The following is a 25,080-nucleotide window of genomic DNA, read 5'->3' as shown; positions in this document are numbered from 1 at the left end:
CATTCAAAGGCCACAGAGATTTCAACACAGCGGCCGAGACCTGTTGCCGAGAAGGCGGTACCCTTGCCATGCCCCGAAACCCTGACTCCAACCAACGTATAGTCTCCATGCTCCAGACGCACATATATGTGCTTATAAGCAAAGTCGACGTCTGGATTGGTCTCCACGATCAGCACAAAGAAGGGCACTTCGAATGGGTGGACGGCACTCCGCTTGGTACCTTTACGAGTTGGGCTCCAGGCCAGCCAGATAACTCTAAAAACAGTGAATACTGTGCTGCTTATTGGCGATCAGGCGGACATCCTAGCTACTGGAATGACTGCACGTGCTCCCGCAAACTACCATTCGTATGCGAGTTCCACCGAAAGTAAGCGACGGAAATCTACCCTTCGAACAGAAGTTTCGGCTTTGGCTTATTTTTTGCGTTTCTTTTTTTTTTTTTGCTTTTTATTGGGCTTTCATTTTTGTACTGATGTCTTTTTTGTAGAGAAAGGGAAAGGAAGCTTTTCAAGCATTCATTTTTATACACGCTAGGATTGTTTGTTTCTTTCTTTTAGGGGTGAGGTTACCGGCTTTTCAAGCATTCCGAAGTCCGGGCCAGAGAAGGGACCCATGGGGCCGGCCGGCCCTGTGTCTGCCGGGCCTCCTGGTACAGCTGGACAAAATGGGCCCAAGTGGACTGGATGCCAGCCATCGAAGAAAGGTTGGTATTATCGATAGTCATTTATTAGAGAAGCACTAAAATGTGAATTTGTACGAAATTGGTCTTTTCGAAAATTCCAAATACATTGTTCCAATTTCTGGGTCGATGATATTTAATTCATGCGTTTTTTTGTGGGTTCCAAATAACGATGTCATTTCAATATCACTTCTATTTTCTACTTTTCCAGTTCCGTCATGTAATTCTTGGTTTTCTAAAACATGCTACAAAGTATTCAACGTCCGCAAAGATTTCAACACAGCAGCCGAGACCTGTTGCCGAGAAGGCGGTACCCTTGCCATGCCCCGAGACCGTTTTTCCAGCGTACGTATAGCCTACGTGCTCCGCAGCTGGTTTGTCAACGTCAACGTCTGGATTGGTCTCCACGATCAGCACACAGAAGGGCACTTTGAGTGGGTGGACGGCACTCCGCTTGGTGCCTTTCAGAGTTGGGGTCTAAACCAGCCAGATGACTATGAAAACAGTGAAGATTGCGTTGTTTATTGGGGATTCGGCGGACAACGTACCAATTGGAACGATGCTCCATGCTCCCGCGAGCTACGCTTCATATGCGAGTTCCACCGAAAGTAAGTGACGGAAATTTACAATCCAAGCAGAAGTTTGGACTATGGCTTATTTTTGGCGTGTTTTGGCTTTTATCGGGCTCTCTTTTTTGTGCCTCTGCTTGGAGAGGAACTGGAATGAAGCTTTTCAAGTATTCATTTTTACACACGCTAGGACTGTTTGTTTTGTTTCTTTTCTTAGGGGTGAGGATACCGGATTTTCAAGCATTCCGAAGCCTGGTTCTACCGGGCGTCGCGGGCTAGAGAAGGGGCCCATCGGGCCGGCTGGCCCTGTGTCTGCCGGGCCTCCTGGTACAACTGGACAAAATATGCCCAAGGGGATTGGATGTCAAGCATCGAAGAGAGGTTGGTATTATCGATAATAATCTATTTATATAGAGAAGCACTAAAATGTGAATTTGTACGCGTACGAAATTGGGCTTGTCGAAAATCCCAAATACATTGTTCCAATTTCTGTAATGGCATTTGTATGGCCCATAGAGAATCCTTTTTAGTCAAATACAAATACAAAAAAAAACATTCATATGTTTCTCGTGAGTTGCAAATAATGGTGTCGTTTCAACATCACTTCTAATTTGTATTTTTCCAGATCCACCACCGTGTTATTCTTGGGTTTCTAAAACCTGCTACCTGCCATACTACCGACAGCGCGAAGACTTCAACACAGCGGCCGAGACCTGTTGCCGAGACGGCGGTACCCTCGCCATGCCCCGAGACGCCGACTCCAACAAACGAATAGCCACCACCTTCCGCAGGTTTGTAAATGTCGACGTCGAATTCTGGATTGGTCTCCACGATCAGCGCAAAGAAGGGCACTTCGAGTGGGTGGACGGCACTCCGCTTGGTGGCTTCACGAGTTGGGCTCCAAACCAGCCAGATGACGACGAAGGTGAAGATTGCGCTGCTTATTGGGGATACAACTTGAGGGGACAACATGAGCGCTGGAATGACTCCCCATGCTCCCGCAAACTACTCTTCATATGCGAGTTTCACCGAAAGTAAGCGACGGAAATCTACCCTTCAACCAGAAGTTTCGGCTTTGGCTGATCTTTGACGTGTTTTTTTTTTCATTCACTTTTACAAACGCTTGGGTTGTATGTTTCTTTTCTTAGGGGTGAGGATACCGGCTTTTCAACCATTCCGAATCCTGGTTCTACCGGGCGTCGAGGACAAGAGAAGGGACCCATGGGGCCGGCCGGCCCTGTGTCTGCCGGGCCTCCTGGCATAACTGGACAAAATGGGCTCAAGTGGACTGGATGCCAAGCATCAAAGAAAGGTTGGTGTTATTGGTAGTGATTTATTAGAAAAGCAATGAAATGTAAATTGATTGATTGCGAAATTGGGCTTGTCGGAAATTCAAAATACATTGTTCCAATTTAGATATAGAATCAATATAGAATCCTTTTTAGTCAAATACAAAAAAAAACATTCATATCTTTCTCGTGAGTTGCAAATAACGGTGTCGTTTCAATATCACTTCTATTTTGTACTTTTCCAGCTCCACCGTGTTATTCTTGGTTTAATAAAACCTGCTACAAAGCATTCAAAGGCCACAGAGATTTCAACACAGCGGCCGAGACCTGTTGCCGAGAAGGCGGTACCCTTGCCATGCCCCGAAACCCTGACTCCAACCAACGTATAGTCTCCATGCTCCAGACGCACATATATGTGCTTATAAGCAAAGTCGACGTCTGGATTGGTCTCCACGATCAGCACAAAGAAGGGCACTTCGAATGGGTGGACGGCACTCCGCTTGGTACCTTTACGAGTTGGGCTCCAGGCCAGCCAGATAACTCTAAAAACAGTGAATACTGTGCTGCTTATTGGCGATCAGGCGGACATCCTAGCTACTGGAATGACTGCACGTGCTCCCGCAAACTACCATTCGTATGCGAGTTCCACCGAAAGTAAGCGACGGAAATCTACCCTTCGAACAGAAGTTTCGGCTTTGGCTTATTTTTTGCGTTTCTTTTTTTTTTTGCTTTTTATTGGGCTTTCATTTTTGTACTGATGTCTTTTTTGTAGAGAAAGGGAAAGGAAGCTTTTCAAGCATTCATTTTTATACACGCTAGGATTGTTTGTTTCTTTCTTTTAGGGGTGAGGTTACCGGCTTTTCAAGCATTCCGAAGTCCGGGCCAGAGAAGGGACCAATGGGGCCGGCCGGCCCTGTGTCTGCCGGGCCTCCTGGTACAGCTGGACAAAATGGGCCCAAGTGGACTGGATGCCAGCCATCGAAGAAAGGTTGGTATTATCGATAGTCATTTGTTAGAAAAGCAATAAAATTTAGATTCGTGTAAATTTGTACGAAATTGGGCTTGTCGGATATCCCAAATGCATTGTTCCAATTTAAAGGCATTTGTGTGTCCAATACATGAACCTTAGAAATACAAAAAACTCATTCGTATGTTTTCACGTGAGTTGCTAATCAATATTTAACGGTTTCGTTTCAATATCACTTCTATTTCGTACTTTTCCAGTTCCACCATGTCATGTTCGGGAAAACACCTGCTACAAGCGGTACAAAGACCACGAAGACTTCAACACAGCGGCCGAGACCTGTTGCCGAGAAGGCGGTACCCTTGCCATTCCACGAGACGCCGACTCCAACTTGCGTATAGGCGCCATGTTCCGCAGGTTTGGCAACGTCAAATTCTGGATTGGTCTCCACGATCAGCACAAAGAAGGGCACTTTGAGTGGGTGGACGGCACTCCGCTTGGTACCTTTCAGAGATGGGCTCCAGATCAGCCAGATAACTATGTAAACAGTGATTGCGCTGCTGGCAGGCGAGGACGTATGTACTGGTTCGACGCCCCATGCTTCCTCAAGCTTCCCTTCATATGTGAGTTCAAGCCACTATAAGGATTCTGAGTAAGTGACAGAAATGAAGCTTTTCAAGCATTAATTTTTCTAACACACGATCGGATTGTAGGTTTCTTAGGGGAGAGGATACCGGCTTGGCAAGCATTTAGCTTTTTTAATCCCACCATGAAATAAAAAGACGTGGTGACGGCATACTCAAGTTTTTTCAATTCATTTTTATGCTGCCACCAACATTTTCACCTGATTAAAGTGAGGAAATTCATGTAAAGTGTCTTTCGCAAGGGCACAAAATCAATGGCATAACGGGGTTCGAACTCGGGACCTCTTGGATCCGAGACGAACATTACATCGTTATGACACACGGGGTGGGGGTGAGGGTAGCGGAAGTGAGAAGAGTCATGAAAAGAGTCTTTTAGAAAAGGACATTACAAGTCCTAAATATGCCCAAGTCAAAGAGACTAATCTCTAAACAAACCTTTAGTGGCAAAGTTGTAACCAACCAACCGGTCAAACGGTAGCCTGGGTGAAACTAATTAATGATTTGTATTCATAAGTATCGATTATCTTTTTTATTAGTCTTATTCATCATTGCCTCCGGGGGAGGAGATATCCTTCCGCGGAAGGGCTTTGTGAGAGATTTTGACTTTCACGTTCGCAGTCGTTTCTCGCGTTTGGGTAGACGGATTCTTTTGGGACTCGGTATATGTTTTGCTATTGGGCTGTAGATGATGCACGTTTTGTTTTTATTGTACATGTGTGTATATGTGTTTTCGGGCGGGAAAACGGTGCCTTTTGGTAGCCCCAGAACACTCCTTTGAGCGTGAAAGTGGTCGCGACCGTTGACCTTTGGTGTGTTTGAAGTATTCTTGGTCGGGTCCACTTGTATGACCTTTCGCACAGAGGGGTGTCCTAACAGATAAAATAACAAACAACATATAAGAATATACAATAAAAAGCCCGGAGGTATAAAATCTCAGATTTTACTTGTTGTTTATTTTTATTGATTATTATTATCAATGATTATCATTGATTATCATTGATTAGTGTTCACTATCATATTATCATGGATTATAATTGATTATTATTGAGTATAATTGATTGTCTTTATTATTATCATTGATAATCACTGATTTTTATTTGTTATTATTGTTTTCATTATTATTATCATCATTATTATCATCATCATCATTATTATTATTATTATTATCATTATTGATTGTATTTTCGGAAATCTGAAAGAATACAAGTTGGCAAATGTGAGAACCAAGCTGTAAGAGTGGTGTGGTCTGGACCAGTTTTCTGTGAGATGTGTAGAGAGAGTTGGCACTGTAAGGTGTAGAGAGTGTTTGCACTGTAACGAATTAAACAGAGAGCATGATTGTGACTGTGCAATAAACAAGTATGTTGAATAATGAACAACCATAGTGTGCATGTATGTTAAATAATGGTTTAAGGCTGATATAATGTACTTGAGTATGATTTTTCTGTTGCACTCAGTTACTAGAGTTTAGAACCTGCATAAAATATCTGGCATTGAAAAAACACTGACTAATACGATGCAATGTAAAGTTACAGCAAAATAAATATAAGGTCATAAAGAAATAGAAAAGGTGGTCATAAGTAATCAACTAGTTGACGCAATGGTAACCTGAAAACTAGTCGAGGTTTTGTTTGCTAAAAAGGAGGAATAAAAGTTTTAAGCTGCCTCCAACCAATTTTCAATGTATCAGTATGCAATGTGTTATTTCTACTATTTTAATGCATCAGTATGCAATGTGTTATTTCTACTACTAATGCTACTAATGAAGACTATAATAGAAGAATATACGACAATGAAGACACACCATGATTGTATTTGTGTACCGTTTTCACTATGATGCTTTGAACATTAAGCTTTTGTGCTGATTAAGTGTTTTAATTAAAGTTGTTCTCATCTTATCAAAAAAAACATTTCTGTTGTTCATCATTTATTGGCTTATTTTCTTTCATCGTTTTTTCGTTTTTTTTTCAATCTTGTTGATTTAAATTATGCGTGGGTGGTGAGCATATCTTTTTACTTTAAAGAAAAAAAGGATTGCATTTGCAGACTGCTTTCGATAACTTCCATATGAAGCGCTGGCGACCAAAGTGATGACGTATTCAAATTCATGCATATCGATTTTGAAAAGTACCGTGACTGTTGTTGACCTTTATGGCTTGCTTTCATTCTTTTGCTTTTCAACTTCGTAGACTAGTTAGATATGTAATCTCCAAGCAGATCCCTATTGGTGGCAAAAAGACAGTATCAAATTGGCCAGGCAGTATCCATTAGCCAGAGAAGCTCCGCAGCCACCGACGGGGGTGGGGGTCAGGACAAACAAAAACGGCCATATATAAAAAGGTAACGATCATTCCCCCACAACCTTTGCTTGGAGAGTAAGATATGTGCATGGAAAGATCGGTTGCTGGTGTACTGTTGTTTGTCAAATCTGTTTTGATTTTATCCTTGTCTTTGATTTCCATAATCCGTACGTGGGAGTCAGACTTCGCTAGTCAGTTGACAAACACCGCGCCTTCATGTAAAGCTTAGTTGTTGTTTATCAAATCTTTTTTGCTTTTATCCTTCCTTTGAATTTCTATAATCTACGTGGGGGCCAGTCAGACTTCCTTACTCAGTCTACAGACGCCGTGCCTTCGTGTAAAGCTTAGTTGTTGGTCTACTAGTACTGTTGTTTATCAAATCTTTTTTGCTTTTATCCTTCCTTTGAATTTGTATAATCTACGTGGGTGTTAGTCAGACGTCCTTACTCAGTCTACAGACACCGTGCCTGGTGCAGGACGTGTTTTTGCTGTACAGAAACCTGACAACTGGCATCATGTCGGGAGGGCAGCAGCCGTCCCAGACTGGCGACACCGGAGGTAACATATTTTCTCTTAATTTGTTAAAATCTCCATGTTCTATTTTTTTCCGATGGGCAGTTATTTCTATAGTTGTCGCTAGATTTTTTTTATATTCCGAAATATGCAATCACAAGACGTGGTGACGGCACACTCAAGTTTTTTCAACTTATATTAATGCCGCCACCAACACAGGGACAGTACAATACTCATTTACACCTGAGCGAAATGAGGAAAGTCGTGTAAAGTGCCTTTCCCAAGGGCACAAGATCGGTGGCATGTCAATGTCAGGACTCGAACCCGGGGCGTCTGGTTCCGAGTCGAGAACGCTGCCGCTACGCCACACGACCCCACAAAGATTCGCTAGATTTGCTTTTACTCTGGTTATCTGATCATTGTACCATCTGACTTTAATACAATGCATATGATGCATGCAATATCATTCTGTGAGCATGTGTGTTTTATGGACCCTACAGGCTTCGGGAGGCGGCTGGTAAGAATAGAATTTAGCCAAATAGACAGATAACATGCCATGATAGTTGGTGTAGTGCACCCGTCCGCTAGAGAGTACAGTTTGTGGTGCTGTTTGCATGATCCTGAAGCTATACTCTCTAGCGGACTTATTCCCCTGTCATGTTATCTCTCTATTTGGCCAATTTCTACTCTTTCCAGCCGTCTCCCGAAGCCTGATAGAGGTACGCAGGGGTTTTTCTTAACAGGGGAATAAGGGAGCTGCTCCCTCATGTGACCAGCCAGCTCCCTCATATCAATTTTCAGATTGAACCCAAAGTGGCTACTTACACACCATTTAGTCTTTCTCAACGGACACAACTGGTCGGACGACGAGGACTTATCCCGGCTGCATGATGACAAGTGCCACATGACAAGCTTCACTCTGGGTCAGTCTGGGTCAGACTGGGTCAGACTGGGTCTTCACTCTGGGTCAGACTGGGTCAGACTGGGTCTTAACTCTGTCTTCAGTCTGGGTCAGACTGGGTCTTCACTCTGGGTCAGACTGGGTCAGACTGGGTCAGACTGGGTCAGACTGGGTCTTCACTCTGGGTCAGTCTGGGTCAGACTGGGTCAGACTGGGTCTTCACTCTGGGTCAGACTGGGTCAGACTGGGTCTTCACTCTGGGTCAGACTGGGTCTTCACTCTGGGTCAGACTGGGTCAGACTGGGTCAGACTGGGTCTTCACTCTGGGTCAGTCTGGGTCAGACTGGGTCTTCACTCTGGGTCAGTCTGGGTCAGACTAGGTCTTCACTCTGGGTCAGACTGGGTCAGACTGGGTCTTCACTCTGGGTCAGACTGGGTCAGTCTGGGTCAGACTGGGTCTTCACTCTGGGTCAGTCTGGGTCAGACTGGGTCAGACTGGGTCAGACTGGGTCTTCACTCTGGGTCAGACTGGGTCTTCACTCTGGGTCAGACTGGGTCAGTCTGGGTCAGTCTGGGTCAGACTGGGTCTTCACTCTGGGTCAGACTGGGTCTTCACTCTGGGTCAGTCTGGGTCAGACTGGGTCTTAACTCTGGGTCAGACTGGGTCAGACTGGGTCTTCACTCTGGGTCAGTCTGGGTCAGACTGGGTCTTCACTCTGGGTCAGTCTGGGTCAGACTGGGTCAGACTGGGTCTTCACTCTGGGTCAGTCTGGGTCAGACTGGGTCTTTACTCTGGGTCAGTCTGGGTCAGACTGGGTCAGACTGGGTCTTCACTCTGGGTCAGTCTGGGTCAGACTGGGTCTTCACTCTGGGTCAGTCTGGGTCAGACTGGGTCAGACTGGGTCTTCACTCTGGGTCAGTCTGGGTCAGACTGGGTCTTTACTCTGGGTCAGTCTGGGTCAGACTGGGTCAGACTGGGTCTTCACTCTGGGTCAGTCTGGGTCAGACTGGGTCTTCACTCTGGGTCAGTCTGGGTCAGACTGGGTCTTGTATTCAACAAAATAGTAGCAAGGAAAGTGTGGTGCTGCACTCAAGTTCAAGTTCTGTTCATTCGTTCATTCCTTCCCCAGGTGGACCCGCGGAAGCAGGTGATAGAGAAGGAGATGAAAGCTCGTTACGAGATCGGCAAAACGATCGGAGACGAGTTCTGTTCATTCGTTCATTCCTTCCCCAGGTGGACCCGCGGAAGCAGGTGACAGAGAAGGAGATGAAAGCTCGTTACGATATCGGCAAAACGATTGGAGACGGGAACTTCGCGGTTGTGAAGGAGTCGAAACTGAAGAACACGGACTCGGAGTACGCGCTGAAGATCATCGACAAGTCCAAGCTGCGGGGGAAGGAAGACATGGTGGAAAACGAGATCGCGATCATGAAGCACTGCCAGCACGAGAACATCGTGCAACTGTTCGAGGAGTACGAATCTGAACACGACATCTATCTGGTGAGTTCAAGATAGCAAGTGGACATCATAAAATGAGAGGGCTAGGAAAAAACTAGAATAATATGGCTATATTTACTACATAATACTGAGTCCACCGAGGCATCGACCAGGTCCTCAGACTTTGCTTTCATTAGGTTTTTCCAGTTAACCATATTTTCAACAAATATTCTCAGTTTATTCTCTTCTGCTCCAAACAAATATCTGGTGAGTTCATTTTCATTTCAGTTTTGGTACAAGTCATTATGAAATAAAGACTAAACTTTTACTGTCAAACACTACAAAGAATTGGGACTTACCCCAAATTTTCGGGCCGACTCCATCAACCTTGTTTATTAATACTACTTGATGTATATTAAAGATCAATGCATAGGGCAATGCTGTAAGCAGTAACCAAGTAAACAAAGTTTAGCAGATGCAAAAAGTATGTATAATAAAAAATAGTTGAATGCAAATTTTTGAGTCTTGATTAATGTTTCAAATCAGATGAACTGAGAACTGGAGAAAGTTCTGTTGTTAAAAGTGGTCAAAAGACAAGATGGAGGCCCTACACTTCCCCGAAATCTTAGCGTGCTTACATTTACAGTCTATTTGGCCAATTTCTAGCCTCTACCAGGCTTCAGAGGGCGACAAGCTGTTCTCTCCAGCAGACCAAATCGCCTGGCATGGCTCTCTATTTGGCCGATTTCTACTCTTTCCAGCCACCTCCCGAAGCCTGGTAGAGGTTAGCCAATTTCTACTCTTTCTAGTCGCTTATGAAGCCCGGTAGAGGCTAAAAAAAGCGTACAAAAAACGGCTGCTTGCAGATAATCGTATTGTCATGATCGTTACCATAATGTAATTTCCAAGGCCATGGCAGCTAAAAGAGTTACTTTTTGCGCCATATCACTACATTTCAGATGTAAAGAAAACGATATCCACAACATACAATTTGCTTGGCCCAATTCTGGGCGTGTCTCTGACGTCAGTACTACGTCAATTTTTTCTGACCAATCAGGTTAGCCCAGGTAATCTCGTCACGTGGTCTCTCTCGACGAGACAGGTTTACGTAGGGCGGAAAATCCCTCTGATCTTGCAAAGTGTGCGGTTGCTCAGCTCCGTTCAGAACGCGACACAACTCCTCAGCAAAACGTTTGCGTGGCCTTTAAAATGTGAATACAAATAAGGCGCTATGAAGACGCTGATGATACTAAGGTACGCTTCCTTGTCTTGAATCCTTACTCTTTTCTCAATCTTATCTCAGGCTGATATGTGTAAAGTTTTTTCTCTAGCTCGGTTGTTTTGACATGATAATTAATTTCTGTTCTTCTTTTTCGTAGCCTGTTACTTGTGAACGCAGAAGCTGCGCCTGCCAGTCAGAAGGTCGAAGGTAAAATTATTAAATCCTTTTCTTGTTTTACGATAAGCGTAAACTTTCGTGGCAGTTTTTGTGGCAGCTTTTGTCATGTTTTTTTCATGCATGCCCAGCTGTTTACATCGCAAGGATGTACAGGAATTTAAATGGAAATCAGCGAGTAAACAAATGCAAAAAAAATCCTCAATTTGAAGAGACCTCTCGCTGAGACTTTAAATATTTATTGTTGTTCACGTGCTCGGAAGATTTTCTCCTCCATTGCTTGCAGAATGGATCTTAGGTTGTTTTTTCTTTCTTCTTTTGGCGACTTTGGGATTACTTGAAGTGGTTTGGGAGTGTGTATTGGCTAATTTGTTTTGTCTGTGCGTGTTCCTTCCTAGTCTCCACCAGACTCCTTTTGCAGGCTGAATAAATCGTAGAAATCGGCCTAAAAAGGGTATTAATTGGCCAGAGAAGGCCGATTTGATCCTCGATGACCGGTTACGTTCTCTGGTCAATTTTATACCCTTTTTAGACCGATTTCTACGATTTATTCAGTCTTCAAAAGGAGTTGTTGTTGTTGTTGTCCTTGTTTAACGTCTAATTTATCGCTAGACGTGGTCACTTGGTGCTCGTTTTCGCGTGGTTCAGTTCAGAGTCAAAAAGGCTCTCTAGGTATTTAACTCTTGATGCCTTGTGCTTGAGTGAAGCTGGAAGTGTTTTTATAAGAGCACATAAAAGTAGTCTGGTGGAGACTACCAGTACATGTAGTTCCTATCCGTACCAGGCGACTCTGCGGCGCTAGTTGGAGTGGATTAGTGTTTATTGCCGGGAATAACAAAGGGATTTGTGTCTGAATGGAAACCGATTATGAGCCATTTGGTTCACAAATAGGCTGGAAAAGACTGAACAAAGACGTCAAAAAAGTCAAATTAATTTGCGAAACAAAACTTCCGCATTCGGTGTACAGTTGCACGTGTTGATCATTTACATCAACTTAAAATTGACGCATAAATACTAAACTAGTAATTTAATGACTTCTTAAATCAAAGACTTTGTCTAGAAATAAAACGGGCGTTTTCTTTTACTCTAAGATGAAGTTTACCACTTTAGGCATTCTAGAGGCCTCTAGATTATGCTGATAGAAAGGCACAATCAAGAAGTAACTTCATACAAAAGAAATACTAGTACACCGTGTACATGCGCGTCTCTTTCCTCGCTTTTCTAATCATGATCTCAAGGACTTGATAAAAGGGCTATAAGCCGAGTCACACAGTAAAGTACACACTGTTAGAAGAAAGACAAACTCTTCAACTATATAATTAATGAATGGATCCGGTTCAACCGCCAGTCTCTAGCCTCTACCAGGCTTCGGGAGGCAGCTAGCTAGTCTCCACCAGGCTGTTAAACTACGCTGGCTGAAATATAATTACATATCTGGCGAAGTGGGGAGGATAACATTAAACTTGTCATGAGAGTTTGGATACCATAGGGTTTATTTCCCGCACTGCTATTAGTGTGAAAATGTAGGCCCACTCTCCTGGCCTTGCGGGCCAAATGTTTAGGCTACCAGTTTTTGTTGAAGATTACTACCCATAACCCCTAATTAAAGGAAGGCCTGGTGGAGGTCAACATTGTGATGTTTGTTTATCTGGTCCAGTTGCTGTGTACCATATTTAATGTTACTCATATTCAAGCAGATGTGAGGTGGTAATAATATTTCCTTATCAGGATGTTCATCACAGAAAAGCAGGAGGCATTACATTTTCCCTCCCAACATCTGTTTTGTTACTGTCATCCTTATTTTGTCCTCAAAGAATACAGAATCAGAATGTATCTGAAGTTAACAGCATTTTTTTGTGTGCTGATTGTAAACATGTATATTTTCTTTATTGTAACTACAAGCATTCAGACTCTATGGAATCCTGCATTATGCTGTTAACTTTACTTTTTAACTTTATTTCCACACAAGATGAGGCTGCCCAGGGGAATGTGAGGAAACAGTCAGATGATTTCCATCCCAGAAGTGTCTTCAACCAGCTGAGAAGCCTCATCAGGACTCCCAGACAAGTGACACTGCAGGAACCAAGTAAGTCTGGGTCTCTAAAACCTGATGTATGTTTGGGAAAAGTGCACCATGCACTAGCCAAGAATTGCAGTAAGTTTTTAGTCTCTACCAGACTCTAATACTAATACTAGAAAGTTGCCAAATACTTAATAGACTGAATGATATGCCAGAGGAGTCAGGTAGTTAACATTTATGTTAGTGTAGGTTATGTTATGTGTTATAGGTTTTATACAATGTAATGTGTAACTTTTTTGACTCCAGCAAGAGGAGTGTAGTATACATTGTACTCGCAAATATCAAATAAACATAAACAAGGACACTTGCAAACCAGGTTGAATATGCAGGTACTGATACAGATGTGGCTGTACACTGCATGCCATGAAGATAATCTCAAAGCAGACCTTTTAGTGGCCATGAAAGACAGTATCAAATTGGCAACACAGTATTCATTAGCCAGACAGTATCCAGTCGCTAATGGACACTCCTCTGGCCAATGATTACCATGATGAGAGCCATCATATTAAAAACTTCTCTTAATTGGTTGTTCTCAGAATCGACCAATCACAGCACGGAATGCTGCGAGAATGGTGGCACTTGCATCTTGGGAAGTTTCTGCATGTGTCCAGGGAACTTCACGGGAAGGTAAGACGGGCAGAAAATAAGGTCAAATGTAGGGTTTATTTACTGTTGTCAGCTGTTGTAAGAGTTTAAGCTGGTCAACCCCCACGTTTTTTTCTATATTTGGGAAGCAGACCCTTGTGCAAAATTAGGAATACATTGCCACCGGGCATTGTCAAGTGTCGGCCTCCATGTTATGCCTCCACAGTTTTGCCCAGACAACATTGCAAGGTTGCCAACATGCAATTTTGTATATGCCATGGGTTAAGGTCCAGACTTATGAGTCAGGAACTGAATTCGAACCTAAACCTCTGGACATGAATCTGGACCTGAACCTAAATGTGGGTTTAGGTACACAGCATGGCCAAAGGTAATTGTACTGTCTGCCCGTGAAGGTACTGTGAGCGCCGCGCAGTGACCCTGGCCTGCGGAGACGTGCCGCACAACGATTGGACGTTCCAGGGCTGCAGCCTCTGTCGCTGTGGCAACGGAACCTTCCTGTGCATCGAACACGTCAGGCCCGACTGCGGTGAGTAGTTCTCTATTTATTTATTTATTTACTTGAATTCACCACAAGAAGCACAAATGAAAGGGAGGACAAAACAGGCCTTGGTGTATAAACACCTTTAGAAGTTGCCCTCTATTGTTTGTTTGTTTGCTTGTCAAATATAGGTGCTTTGTGTGCTTTATTCAGAAAGCCTCTACTAGCAAGCATACAAGTACAAACAGACAAGTATATAGCTATGAGGCCCGACTACTGTGGGTGGTGATCTGTTGTTACTAGTGATTAGGGCTGATTTAGGTACATTGTACACGTCTGACTGGTATACCTGTACCTGAACAAAATAAAATACTAGTGGACACCATTTTTTTGGATTTGAACAACCCTAAGGACAAGACCATCTTGCCACTATTTTCAGAAAATTTTTTTAATATTCCCGTTCTAACCCAGGATCCGAGAGAGATGTGGCGAATGTGGTGAACAGGGCGGACAGCCTCAACACCCTGTCCGTCCTCGACTTGTTCGACCAATCACGGAACAGCAGCTCCACTGCCCAAGGTCAACACCAGGAGCTGAAGGTCACCCTTCTGGTCAGTCTCCTAGCAACTATCGCCGTGGTGATGACCTCTGGACACATGATGAAAATTGATTGACAGTATCCTAGCAACCGTCACCATGGTGATGACCTCTGGACATGCGTGGTGAATGATGATTGACAGCAGCTCAAAGTTGCTGTTTATGAAATGATGTAGAGGAATATTGGGAAGTTTATATTTATCAACCTTCTCTCTGCTGCCTAAGCCTGTACAAATCTGATGCCAAAGTTTTATGTGTTTTATGTTTAACAGTTTCATTCTGTTCGTTAAGTTATCCCCGAATGTTTAGTGTTCAGGGAAGCAAAACATGAGGGGAAGAATTTTAAGTTCTTTCAGTTTCTTAAGTTAAGTTTTAACGATTTACTTTCTAGCTGGCTGGAATTTGAGGAAAAAAACAAAGATGCAAAAAAAGATATGCCAAATGCTTCTGCTATAAGGACTAGCTTTAAAATGAAGAGCATGGCAATAAGATTTAAGTTATAAGTTTTACTGTTACGTTAGCATTTAGTTTACCTAATATCATTTGTTCATGTACATATTGCAGAGTTTTAAAGATACTGCCTTTTGTTAATTTTGAGTTTAAACAAGACTAATAAAGCCTGACAACCAAAACCTGTTTTCAATGATGTTTTCACCATTAAATTTTTCTGGGCGAATCTAATATCAAAGCTGACAGAGACACTGATGTGCAGGGTTGGAAACAGACTAACTCCAGACAGTTCCAATTAAATCAGACTGCACCACCTGCCTCGTATAATGCCAAAGGTACACAACGTTCTGAGTTACAAGAATAGGTGGCTTGTCGTATGTCCATGACGAGGAAGCAAGCTGCATTCTCAGTGCTTACAAAATAATGAATGCAGCGCTGTTGGTCTTGCCTATTTTCTACCAGACTCCTGCATTGGGGGGGGGGGGGGTAGTGATTAGGAATTACACAAAATTTTCGGCCCTGTATTCGAATTTCGTTAAATTCTCAGAGCTGATTAGGACTTCACGCTTTGCGCCCAATGTACTATTACGAATTACATTGAGTTTCGGGGAGGCTGCCTACGGATTACGAAGATTAAAAAGGCCTGATTACACCTTACGAAAAAGGGCATGCAGGCCCCCTTCTATGTGTTGGTGGAAAATACATGTAGTAGCCATTGAAATATTCATCCAAATACATGCATGTATACTGCATGTATGTATGCTTGGAGACTATGGCATACAAAGCAAGCAAGATTTCTCCAGACTGAAAAATTGTTCAAAATGACAAACTCAAAAAGGTGCTTTACAGGTACTTTACATTTGTACAATACTTTATTTCCATTAATACTGACTCCTTGAGTTTAAATTCTTTAAGTTATCATCACCACAGTCTGGAAGACTGCTACACCTCACCTTGGAAAAATACCCCACACTGAACATTTCACATTCATTCTAACGTGTATCAGAGTGTAAACTGTTGTGACTTTTTGTAGCTACCTCGTCAATACTGTGATGTTGACAATGTACACACAAGTAGGGAGGGTGAAAGATAGTTGTGAGCCTTTACCATTAATAAACGGACTAGAAATGAAATGGAAGGAAATGGACTAATTTTTACAACTGGATTGCAAAAGGATTTGGTGAGTGCATAAGCCTGACTACGTCACGCATGTAAAGCGTCGGTCACAACCCACCATAAGTGCATCTGCGTGCTGTCTACCTGCAAAAACATGCGCAAACGTGGGCGATCCGTAAGTGGTGAGTATCACCTCCGTACGGAATCCTACGGATTTGGGAGCACGCAGACACGCCGTAGAACTTTAAGTGCATGTAAAACTTTTTCTGCGTCCGGTCTACGGATTCACCACCCGTGCATGCGAGTACGAACGACGCGCGTGCCCCGTACGTACCGTATGTAAGCAGCATGTGTGAGTATGGCCTCCTTACGGTAATGTTGCAATCGCACAGAGATTGTACGTTGTAAGCACGTACAACTCACCACTTGCACAACGAACGATGCACGCAACCGCTCAACGATGCACGCAACAGCTCACAACCAGACGTGGCGTGCAGACCACAGTCGTCAGACCGTGCAAATGACGTGCGTCGATGCCACTCCTTCCCCACGTACGGACAAAAAGCATGCATGGCGGGTTGTGACCGAGGCTTAAGGGGGTATGTGACATTTCAATGTTTTACCACAATAGTACTACAGATGTGTTGGTTGCCCCTTTTACCGACATTTCAAATGTAGTTGTAGGTTGGGACTACATAATTGAGTTTACATAAAAGCTGGCCTTTGACAGCTTTCTAGAATCTATAACAACACAAAGCATTTCAGAAGTTGAACACAATTGAGGCTTTAAGCATGAAATGGCAGTCTGACAGTCTACTCAGTTACACCCACATTGATGAAAAAATGTTTCTAAATTTCATCCATGATTATTAGTTCATCCCACTTGATACATGTCTTAGTCAAACATAATAATATTTCAGGACAAAACAAATAAAACGACAAGATACAAGGAAAGGCCAATAATACATAAAACCACGGATATCCAACAAGAATAATTAGAATATTAGTGGCATGATGGAAACTATGATAACTGAGAAGTCAACATTTGGTCTTCTTCCTTCTCTTAAGTGATGAACATGATGTAACAGAAACCTTATGGTTCATGTACTTTTAATATTGTGTGCCTAACCTCCCTTTTGGAAGATTTTGGAAGTACTGGGTACTTTCTATGTACTTTCCCAGACCCTTACATGTACTTAGTCTCCACCAGACTCCTTTGCAGGCTGAATAAATAGTAGAAATCAGTCTAAAAAGGGGATATCATTGGCCAGAGGAATTGGCAGCCCAGAGAAGGTCCATTTTCCAATTTCTACTATTTATTCAGCCTGCAAAGGAGTCTGGTGGAGACTAACAAATGATAGAGCATGGAAACAGAAACTCAACAGAATGATGCACAACTGAACTTGTAGGGATGAAAAGTGTCACCCACCATCTTCTTAGGAGTATCAATCTCTCAATGGATTCACAGTGTCCCCTGCCTATCCCTACTTGTAGTGCAGCAAAATGTTTTTTTTTTTGGTCTGAAGATGTCTCAATTTTCAGTGGTTTGACTTGGAGAAATGTGTCATCTTACTGCCATCAAAATCTCAGTGGATTCACAGTGTCCCCTATGGATTCCTACTTGAGGTGCAGCAAAATGGAGACTGAATTTTCTAGGAAGGACTTTCAGTTCGACTTGGACCTGTCATCTTACTGCCATCAAACTCTCAGTGGATTCACAGCATCTCCTATGTATTCTTACTTGAGGTGCAGCAAAATGGAGGCTGAATTTTCTAGGAAGGACTTTCAGTTCGACTTGGAGAAACCTCTCATCTTACTGCCATCAAACTCTCAGTGGATTCACAGCGCCCCCTATCTATTTCTACTTGAGGTGCAGCAGCATTGAGGCAGGATTTTCTAGGTAGGATTTCCAGAGGTTGGAAAATCGTGCCATCGTGGCTCCGTCGATTACGCGGTGGTCGGCCGACCAACTTGCAGCTAGGATGTGAGCAGCGTAGACTTCACCAGTAGCGCCAAATCTGGGCAACACCTGAAGAATCAGAAGGCAAAAAAACATTTGTTGTCTGTTTAAAGTTTAGATCCAACACAAAGAAGTTCTCTCACCTAGAGCTTTCAACCAGTCACTCTGGTCTTCCTCAGTAGACTGACCCAGTGAGGCTTGTCACATGGCTTCTTTGTGTGACATCAACACTGGGTCAGTCTACTGAGGAAGACCAGAGTGACTGGTTGAAAGCTCTAGGTGAGAGAACTTCTTTCTGTTGGACCTTAAGTTTTAACTTCAAACATGTAACTACCAACACAGATGAACTTTCATGATGATAAAATTTGTTGTCATTGAGGTACCAAATGAGTGATATTAACATCTAAAGGGCCAGCCAAGCCATGTCTCAGAAATTCATGCAGACAGCACCAAATCTCTAAGCAATAATATTATATATATTAGCCACCTTTATGTTTCATCCTAAACATGTTCAGACAATATTTAACTGCAACTAGATGACCATATGTTAGGTTGTGACTTTAAGTATAACAGTAAGACATGTTGTAGTTGAGTTGTGCTTACCTGCACCTTGCCCAGTGCTCCTATCGCCACCTCAGGAGGCATAATGACAGGTTTGGCATAGGTACCTCCAATCTGAAACACACAAAACATGATATACCATTTGAATAAAAAAAGTATAAAGATAACATTTTCAAGCAAATGCATAATGTTTATCTTCACATGGTCTAGCCTAACAAACTACTGCTGTTTATTCTTACTCAATCACATTCATACACTTTTATGTGACCGGCCCGGCCAACTCTGTTCTGCTACATTATGTAACCGAATACCACAAGGTGTCTGCTGCAGTACCAGTTACCATGGTGAGAGACGTATGGTCCAGGTCATTGACCCTTTGTGTTTGGAGAAGGAGAAGAAGAAACAGAGCAAAAACAAGATGTTCTCCTTCTGCAAAGGTAAACATAAAAATACTAGAGAAACCATGAAACTCACCGCTCCTATATTAGAAAGTGTGAAAGTCCCTCCTGTAAGGTCCCCGGATCCAAGCTTGCCCTGCAGCCCCAGACTTTGGAGCCTGTTTAATTCTGCAGCCACCTCCAGTACAGACAGGCACTGGACATTCTTCACGTTGGGCACCACCAGACCATTGGCTGTGTCCATGGCCAGGCCAATATTGTGAGATGCCTGCAAAATAAATGTACATTTCTTTTAATAGTATGCACAATTACATAGCAAAAAGTTATAAATTAGGTTGGTAGGAGAATCAAGAAGTATATTCAATATTGAAAAATCAAAATCCAGGTTATTCTGAAAACCTAATTTGTAAACTGACAAAAATCTAATTTGTATACTGGCTAATTTGCATTCTAATTTACATAATCTACATGACAATGTACCTTCAATGTCATATTTTCACACTTGTCGTCAACAGTTGCGTTCAAGACTGGATACTGTAGAAGTGCCATGGAAGCAGCCTGAATGGCAGAAAAAAACATGCAAATGTTGACGAAAAAGCTAATAACAGTAAACTACATCTATTTACATAGGAGCTTCTCCCATGTAGTTCTGAACTGAAGTATAGGCAAGAAAATCCTTATTACAAGGGGAAAAGTGTATGTGAAGTCTGCGACAAAGACAACACATTTGAGACCAATTTAGGACAAGCATTTTCAGTATAACATCAAGTAAAAATACATGGAATTTGAAAAGCTGGTACTGAAAATTATTTAAGAGTATAAGTAGTAGAAACTAGAAAGTATGTTTTCCTTCACATAGTGTAGCCTAACAAGCTACTCCTCCTTACTAAAACACATTTGACATTCACATAGATGGTAACACTTGCAACACAATGTAATCCAAGACCACAGGGTGTCTGCTACAGGACCAGTTACCATGGTGGCCGCCATCTGATCCAGGTAATTGATCCTGTATGTTTGGAACGGAAGAAGACGAAACTGAGCAAAAACAAAACATTTCTAAAGTCTCACCTTGATAAAGAAAGGCATAAAGGATAGCCTGACTCCATACTGCTCTGCTGCTCCCTTCAGTTCTGCCCGTAACTCTACCAGCGCTGTCATGTCTACCTCGTCACAGTAGCCGAAGTGTGGGATGGACTGGGACAGGGTCATGGACTTCACCATGGCCTTCCTGAAGCCTAGAAATACTCTCACTTTCATTAACTAGCACTGGAAACACTTTTACTTTCATTAATCAATTATAAACTAGAGCCGTCATGTCTACTTCATCACAGTAGCCGAAGTGTGGGATGGACTGGGACAGGGTCATCGACTTCACCATGGCCTTCCTGAAGCCTAGAAACACTCTCACTTTTATTAACTAAACATGGAAAGACTCTCACTTTCATTCATTAACAATTGGAACACTTTTACTTTCATTTCAACAGTAAATAGTGGCGGTAGAACAGTATAATTTCAATTTTTTTTATTTTCTTGGCGAAAGGTTTGTTAAAAAATTCAGCAGTGATATGCAGACCTTATGATCAACGCTTCACAGCTTCCACCTTTCACTTTTCAGGAACATTTTGTACCTATACTTTGTTACGATGTTACGAACAACATCCACTCACCCACTAGATGATTGATTGATCAATTGTTGCAAGGGTAACACAAATAAACAAATAGGTAATTACTGTTACGTTCTTATGACATTATTCACAAAATAAGTCTCTTTTTCTTTCTGTTGCTAGGAGGTCTCTGTATGGACCTATGCTTTGTTTGACTGTTCCTTACTTCTATAATTTGAGATGCGGTCTCTGTATCTGATTTATGGTACTTACCTTTGATTGGTTCGACTTTGTCCTCTCCAACTGCAGTCGGCACGGCAGCCACTGGCAGGGGTTTGGGTGCAGGGGTGGGGGTAGGGGTAGGGGTAGAGGGTGGGGGTGGTACGATTTCAGGGGTGGGGTAGAAGGGTGCAGCTGGGGTGAGGGATGGTTTCACATCTGAAACATAGAAAATATCATGAGTAAATTACAGATGAAACTTCAGAAAGCTTGTTATTCTTTTGAGGAAAGCATTTTCAATGGGACATGTGAGTGACAGTGCATGCATGTGTGTGTGTACCTTTTCACATATGACAATCAAAAGACATTGAGTGATGTCACTGATTGAGTGATAGTTTAGTGTCATACGTACGTCAAACATATGTACTAGAAACATTAGGAGTACATTACAGAAGAAATCTTACTTCAAAAGGCTTGTTTCATTTTGTTTTGAAGATAGCATTTTACAATTATACGAAAACTATACACATGTACAGTAGATCTAAGTTTGAGCATTGCTTTTTGGCTAACAAACACAATTGGAACCAAAATCTTACGGGTAGAGATTAAAACACAGAGATAAAACAGAAAGAGGCAAACCTGGATCAATTTTCGGCGGCTGGGTTCCTGCCAGGAAGTTCAGGACATCCTCCTTCAGTATTCTCCCATCCTTGCCTGTTCCTAGGACGTCTGACAAGTCAATCTGCAGAAAACATACACAAATTTATTATCTCTGGGTTAAAAACTAATGTCACTGAGTATTGTGCATTATATTTTTTATCTGTACCTTTAACAAGATTTACTTTTTCAGTTGTTGGATTGAAAAAAAATTTTGACACCAAAACAGAGGGGTTATGCAGCATACATAGTTCGGTGGTTAGCAACCCTTCTTTTGGACCAAGAAGTTGGGAGTTCAAGTCCTGGTTGTTTTCGCCCACTCGATGTGCACATGCATGCTACTAGAAAGGTTTGCAGTCCTTAGGACTGGACATTAAGACATGGTCCACTGTTTATTGTACTTATCAAAAAGAGTAGAGAATAGTTAAGTCCAAGTTTTCCTCCAACGTCTGTTTTCATGTTGTACTTTAAAACATACATTCTGTTCCTGTAACTAAAGACCTTCACTGGTGGAAAACAAACAAAAAGGATTCAAGCCCTGAAGTAGGTGTTAAAACAGAGTCTGAGGGGAAAGCCTGTATCTAAATGGATGACACAGGGAGTGAATATAGTAAGATTCAAGCTCCCATCCAAGTCCTGTGTTGTATTTTAAAAATTTCTTTCTGTCCTTGTAACCAAAGAACTTCAGTGATAAAGAATAAACAAACAAACAAACAAACAAACCTTGTTCTCCATGGCGAGTCTGCGGACAGCTGGCGTGGCCATGACCTTCTGACCTTTGACCTGCTGATGCATGTGTTTGTGTCCCGAGTCCTCGTCTGATGAGGACGTGTCACTGGTGACCTCCGACTGTGCGCTGTCCTCTGTGGGTCAAGGAGCAAAGGTCAATGTCAGCACCTCATACAGGGCTTGAAATACTTTTTTCTGCATACTAGTACCTGCACTGAAGCAGGTAACATTGAAAATTACCTGCACCAGACTAGTTTCACTTGCGTCACTCAGAATTTAGGAAATGTGTGATCATGCTGAAAGCTGTTCAAAAACCACAGCCATTATTTCTTTTGCATGTATACTTCATACATTCTTCATATATGCAAATAACTAGTATATTATGCCGAAAGGCAGTTAAACCGGCTTTAAAGATGTCAGAAACTGGTGTGTTATGCTGAAGGGCGGTTATACCGGCTATACTGATACAGAAACTGGTGTGTTACGCCGAAGGGTGGTTATACCGACTATACAGGTACAGAAGCTGGTGTGTTACGCCTAATATAAGGGGGGTTATACCAGCTATACAGATACAGATACTACATGTACCAGTATATATGACTGCAGTACATAGACTAGCTTACCTCCTTCCCCTGCAGTCTCTATATCCACCAGTTCCCATCTTACAAACAATCTTATCTAACCTACCTACCTCCCACGTCCCTTGACCTAGCCAAGACAAAAAAAAACAAAACTTTACCTCCTTCCCCAGCTGTCTCTATGTCCACCAGTGGCATACCCACAGCTGCTATGTCCTCCACATCGTAGTGAAGCTTGCGGACAATCCCATCATATCTGCTTGTGATGGTAACGGAGGCCTTGTCACTCTGAACCTCACAGATGGAGTCAAACTGGGACACCTTGTCTCCTACCTGGACATACCTGCGAGTCGAGATTATCATTATTTTAGTCGAGATATCATAAAATCAGTTTGATATTGCTTTCAAAAGTCCCAAGGGCATTTTCAACAGGATACAGGGAAAAACTAGCCTGGGTACCGTCCTGGTTAGTTCCCACATACAGTCACTACCAAACTTAGTAGCGTCTGTGGGAGCGGACATAAACTAACCAGGTACCCAGGCTAGGGAAAAACAATTAGGCAGTCACAGATGAAAGACTTCACCCCATTATCCACACTGCTTAGTGCTTTGCAACTCTTACAATTCCACAAAAATAGAAGCACTGAAATTGTACAACAATTCTGCATTGTGTACATGTATATTGGGAATATCAGATCACACACACACACTTACCATTCCTTAACGCTGACTTCAGCGATGCCCTCTCCAATATCTGACAACTTGAACTGTACAATCTCTCCACAGCAGGCTGAAACAACAACAACGTATTAGTATAAAAATTCAGTTTCGCCAACTTTGAATACACTTTTTCAGTTGTACCATTATCCAGATTTTAGTGTTGTATGACAACATGCTAAAATAGCTCACTGGCTTATCGAAATACTATGCTGAAAAAACATTGCAATTACATCACAACTTGCTTTAACCCAGAATGTCTACATACTGTATGCACGTACTGTATACAAGCGATCGCTATGACATCATGACCAGCAAGTGGTAGGCAAAAAGCGGGTGACTGTTGGCTGATTTGCCTACCAATAATTTGCATCTGTCTTACTTACATGTATATGATGTAAACAAAAAAAGCAATTGTTTGTATTACCTGCTGAAGATCGTAGATGCCTGAGATGTGTCTGTCTGTGTAGAAGCTCCCCCTGACAGAGTTTGGCTGTAACTGCAGGACTCGCTGAAGCACAATGGTACAACCTGGGTACCTAACATATGCGGCAAACACAACATTACAAATAGTATGTCAGTATGTCAGCTTCAACTACAACTGGATCAATGATAATCATTGTTGATGACATCTATAGTTAGTTTCTTGTAGCATTTGTGAAACAAACACTAGCAAGTACATGTAGAAACCCCTGACTCCTGGGATCGAACCCAGGCAGCCAGGTTACGATACCAGCGTGCTAACCACTACGCCAAAAAGGTCCAGACCCGTTGAAATGGATCAGTTAGCAGCGCTTGAACCCCACTGTGTTACATGTACATTTAGGTCAAGTGTGCCATGATATATGTGTGTCTCATTTGTGTACAGGTGTTGTTTAACTGGTACAACCACACTTGATTTGGCATAACACACCATCAGCTTCCTCCCCCCCCCAACATGATCCACAGAGGGTTCAGTATAATGCAAAGTCAATAAAAATCTATCAAAAAATTGTAATTTATGGTTTCCAAGCTGCCATAATATCTTGTACTACTAGTTGTAGCAAATATCAGATTTTATTTGTTTATTTGTTTACTGTCTCCTGGGTCAAAAACTACTGGTAAAGAAGACTACATGATTGAATTCCTGGGTACTAATTTTGATCCTTGCTACTAGTATTAGATACTTGTCATATGTATGCATACTAGTCTAACAAAACCTCCAAAGGAACTGGAAATATATAGGTCAAAAGTTCACATCATCATTACTTTCCCGCGTGACCCTCCATAACCCTCTCTGATTGGTCAATCGGAAGGCATTTCAGAGGTGTGTCCCTCTCGTACCCAGGGCACTGAGTGACATCCGTGGGACGATTTTTGGAGGTGTGTCTCTCAGAAAAACAAATAAACAACAGACAAGCGAGAAACTCAGGTTTTTATAAGCCTCAGACACTCAGAATACACATAATCTGAACATAAGTTACGCTCAAATTTGGATAATTTAGTCAGGTTTCAAAGCTACGTGTCTTTCTAAACGTGTGTGTTCTACTTCTAGAGCTCAAAATTATCGACCGATCACTTTGTAACCACATAAAAAGGCCAAGTCAGATCTTCATAGGCTGTTTAAGAAGTAGTTTTCCTTCGTATGTTATCAA

At 42.4% G+C, this 25,080-nt stretch overlaps 2 protein-coding genes across 2 annotated transcripts; one reads left to right on the top strand and one right to left on the bottom strand.

The window, feature by feature from the left end:
* Positions 1–10,370: 10,370 nt before the first annotated feature.
* LOC109483589 (teratocarcinoma-derived growth factor 1-like) lies at positions 10,371–15,079 on the top strand. Its single transcript, XM_019786623.1, has 6 exons — positions 10,371–10,551; positions 10,677–10,726; positions 12,663–12,779; positions 13,310–13,400; positions 13,772–13,905; positions 14,329–15,079. The coding sequence occupies exons 1-6, from the start codon at positions 10,529–10,531 to the stop codon at positions 14,529–14,531; spliced, it is 618 nt and encodes a 205-aa protein (XP_019642182.1). The 5' UTR covers positions 10,371–10,528; the 3' UTR covers positions 14,532–15,079.
* A 2,456-nt stretch (positions 15,080–17,535) lies between these two features.
* On the bottom strand, positions 17,536–24,788 carry LOC109483495 (lipoamide acyltransferase component of branched-chain alpha-keto acid dehydrogenase complex, mitochondrial-like). The gene is made up of 11 exons (XM_019786524.1): positions 24,770–24,788; positions 23,444–23,519; positions 22,891–23,072; positions 22,146–22,285; positions 21,405–21,507; positions 20,820–20,984; positions 20,011–20,177; positions 19,420–19,497; positions 19,016–19,207; positions 18,584–18,655; positions 17,536–18,049 (listed from the first exon to the last, which is right to left on the bottom strand). Exons 1-11 carry the CDS (start codon positions 24,786–24,788, stop codon positions 17,882–17,884), a joined length of 1,362 nt encoding a protein of 453 aa, XP_019642083.1. The 3' UTR covers positions 17,536–17,881.
* Positions 24,789–25,080: the final 292 nt, after the last annotated feature.

Source organism: Branchiostoma belcheri, unplaced genomic scaffold (genome assembly GCF_001625305.1).
Source record: "Branchiostoma belcheri isolate BF01 breed outbred unplaced genomic scaffold, Haploidv18h27 scaffold65, whole genome shotgun sequence".
Classification (NCBI taxonomy): Eukaryota; Metazoa; Chordata; class Leptocardii; order Amphioxiformes; family Branchiostomatidae; genus Branchiostoma; species Branchiostoma belcheri.
Note: the sequence above shows the minus strand (reverse complement) of the source record. Positions and strands in the feature narration are given on the sequence as shown.

Coding starts and splice junctions, on each gene's coding strand:
- LOC109483589 (XM_019786623.1), top strand. CDS start 10,529: ATGAAGACGCTGATGATACTAAG. Junction 10,552..10,676: donor AAGACGCTGATGATACTAAG/GTACGCTTCCTT, acceptor TCTTTTTCGTAG/CCTGTTACTTGTGAACGCAG. Junction 13,401..13,771: donor CCAGGGAACTTCACGGGAAG/GTAAGACGGGCA, acceptor CTGCCCGTGAAG/GTACTGTGAGCGCCGCGCAG.
- LOC109483495 (XM_019786524.1), bottom strand. Junction 18,656..19,015: donor CACTTTCTAATATAGGAGCG/GTGAGTTTCATG, acceptor TGTGTGTTTCAG/ATTGGAGGTACCTATGCCAA. Junction 18,050..18,583: donor GAGCACTGGGCAAGGTGCAG/GTAAGCACAACT, acceptor CTGATTCTTCAG/GTGTTGCCCAGATTTGGCGC.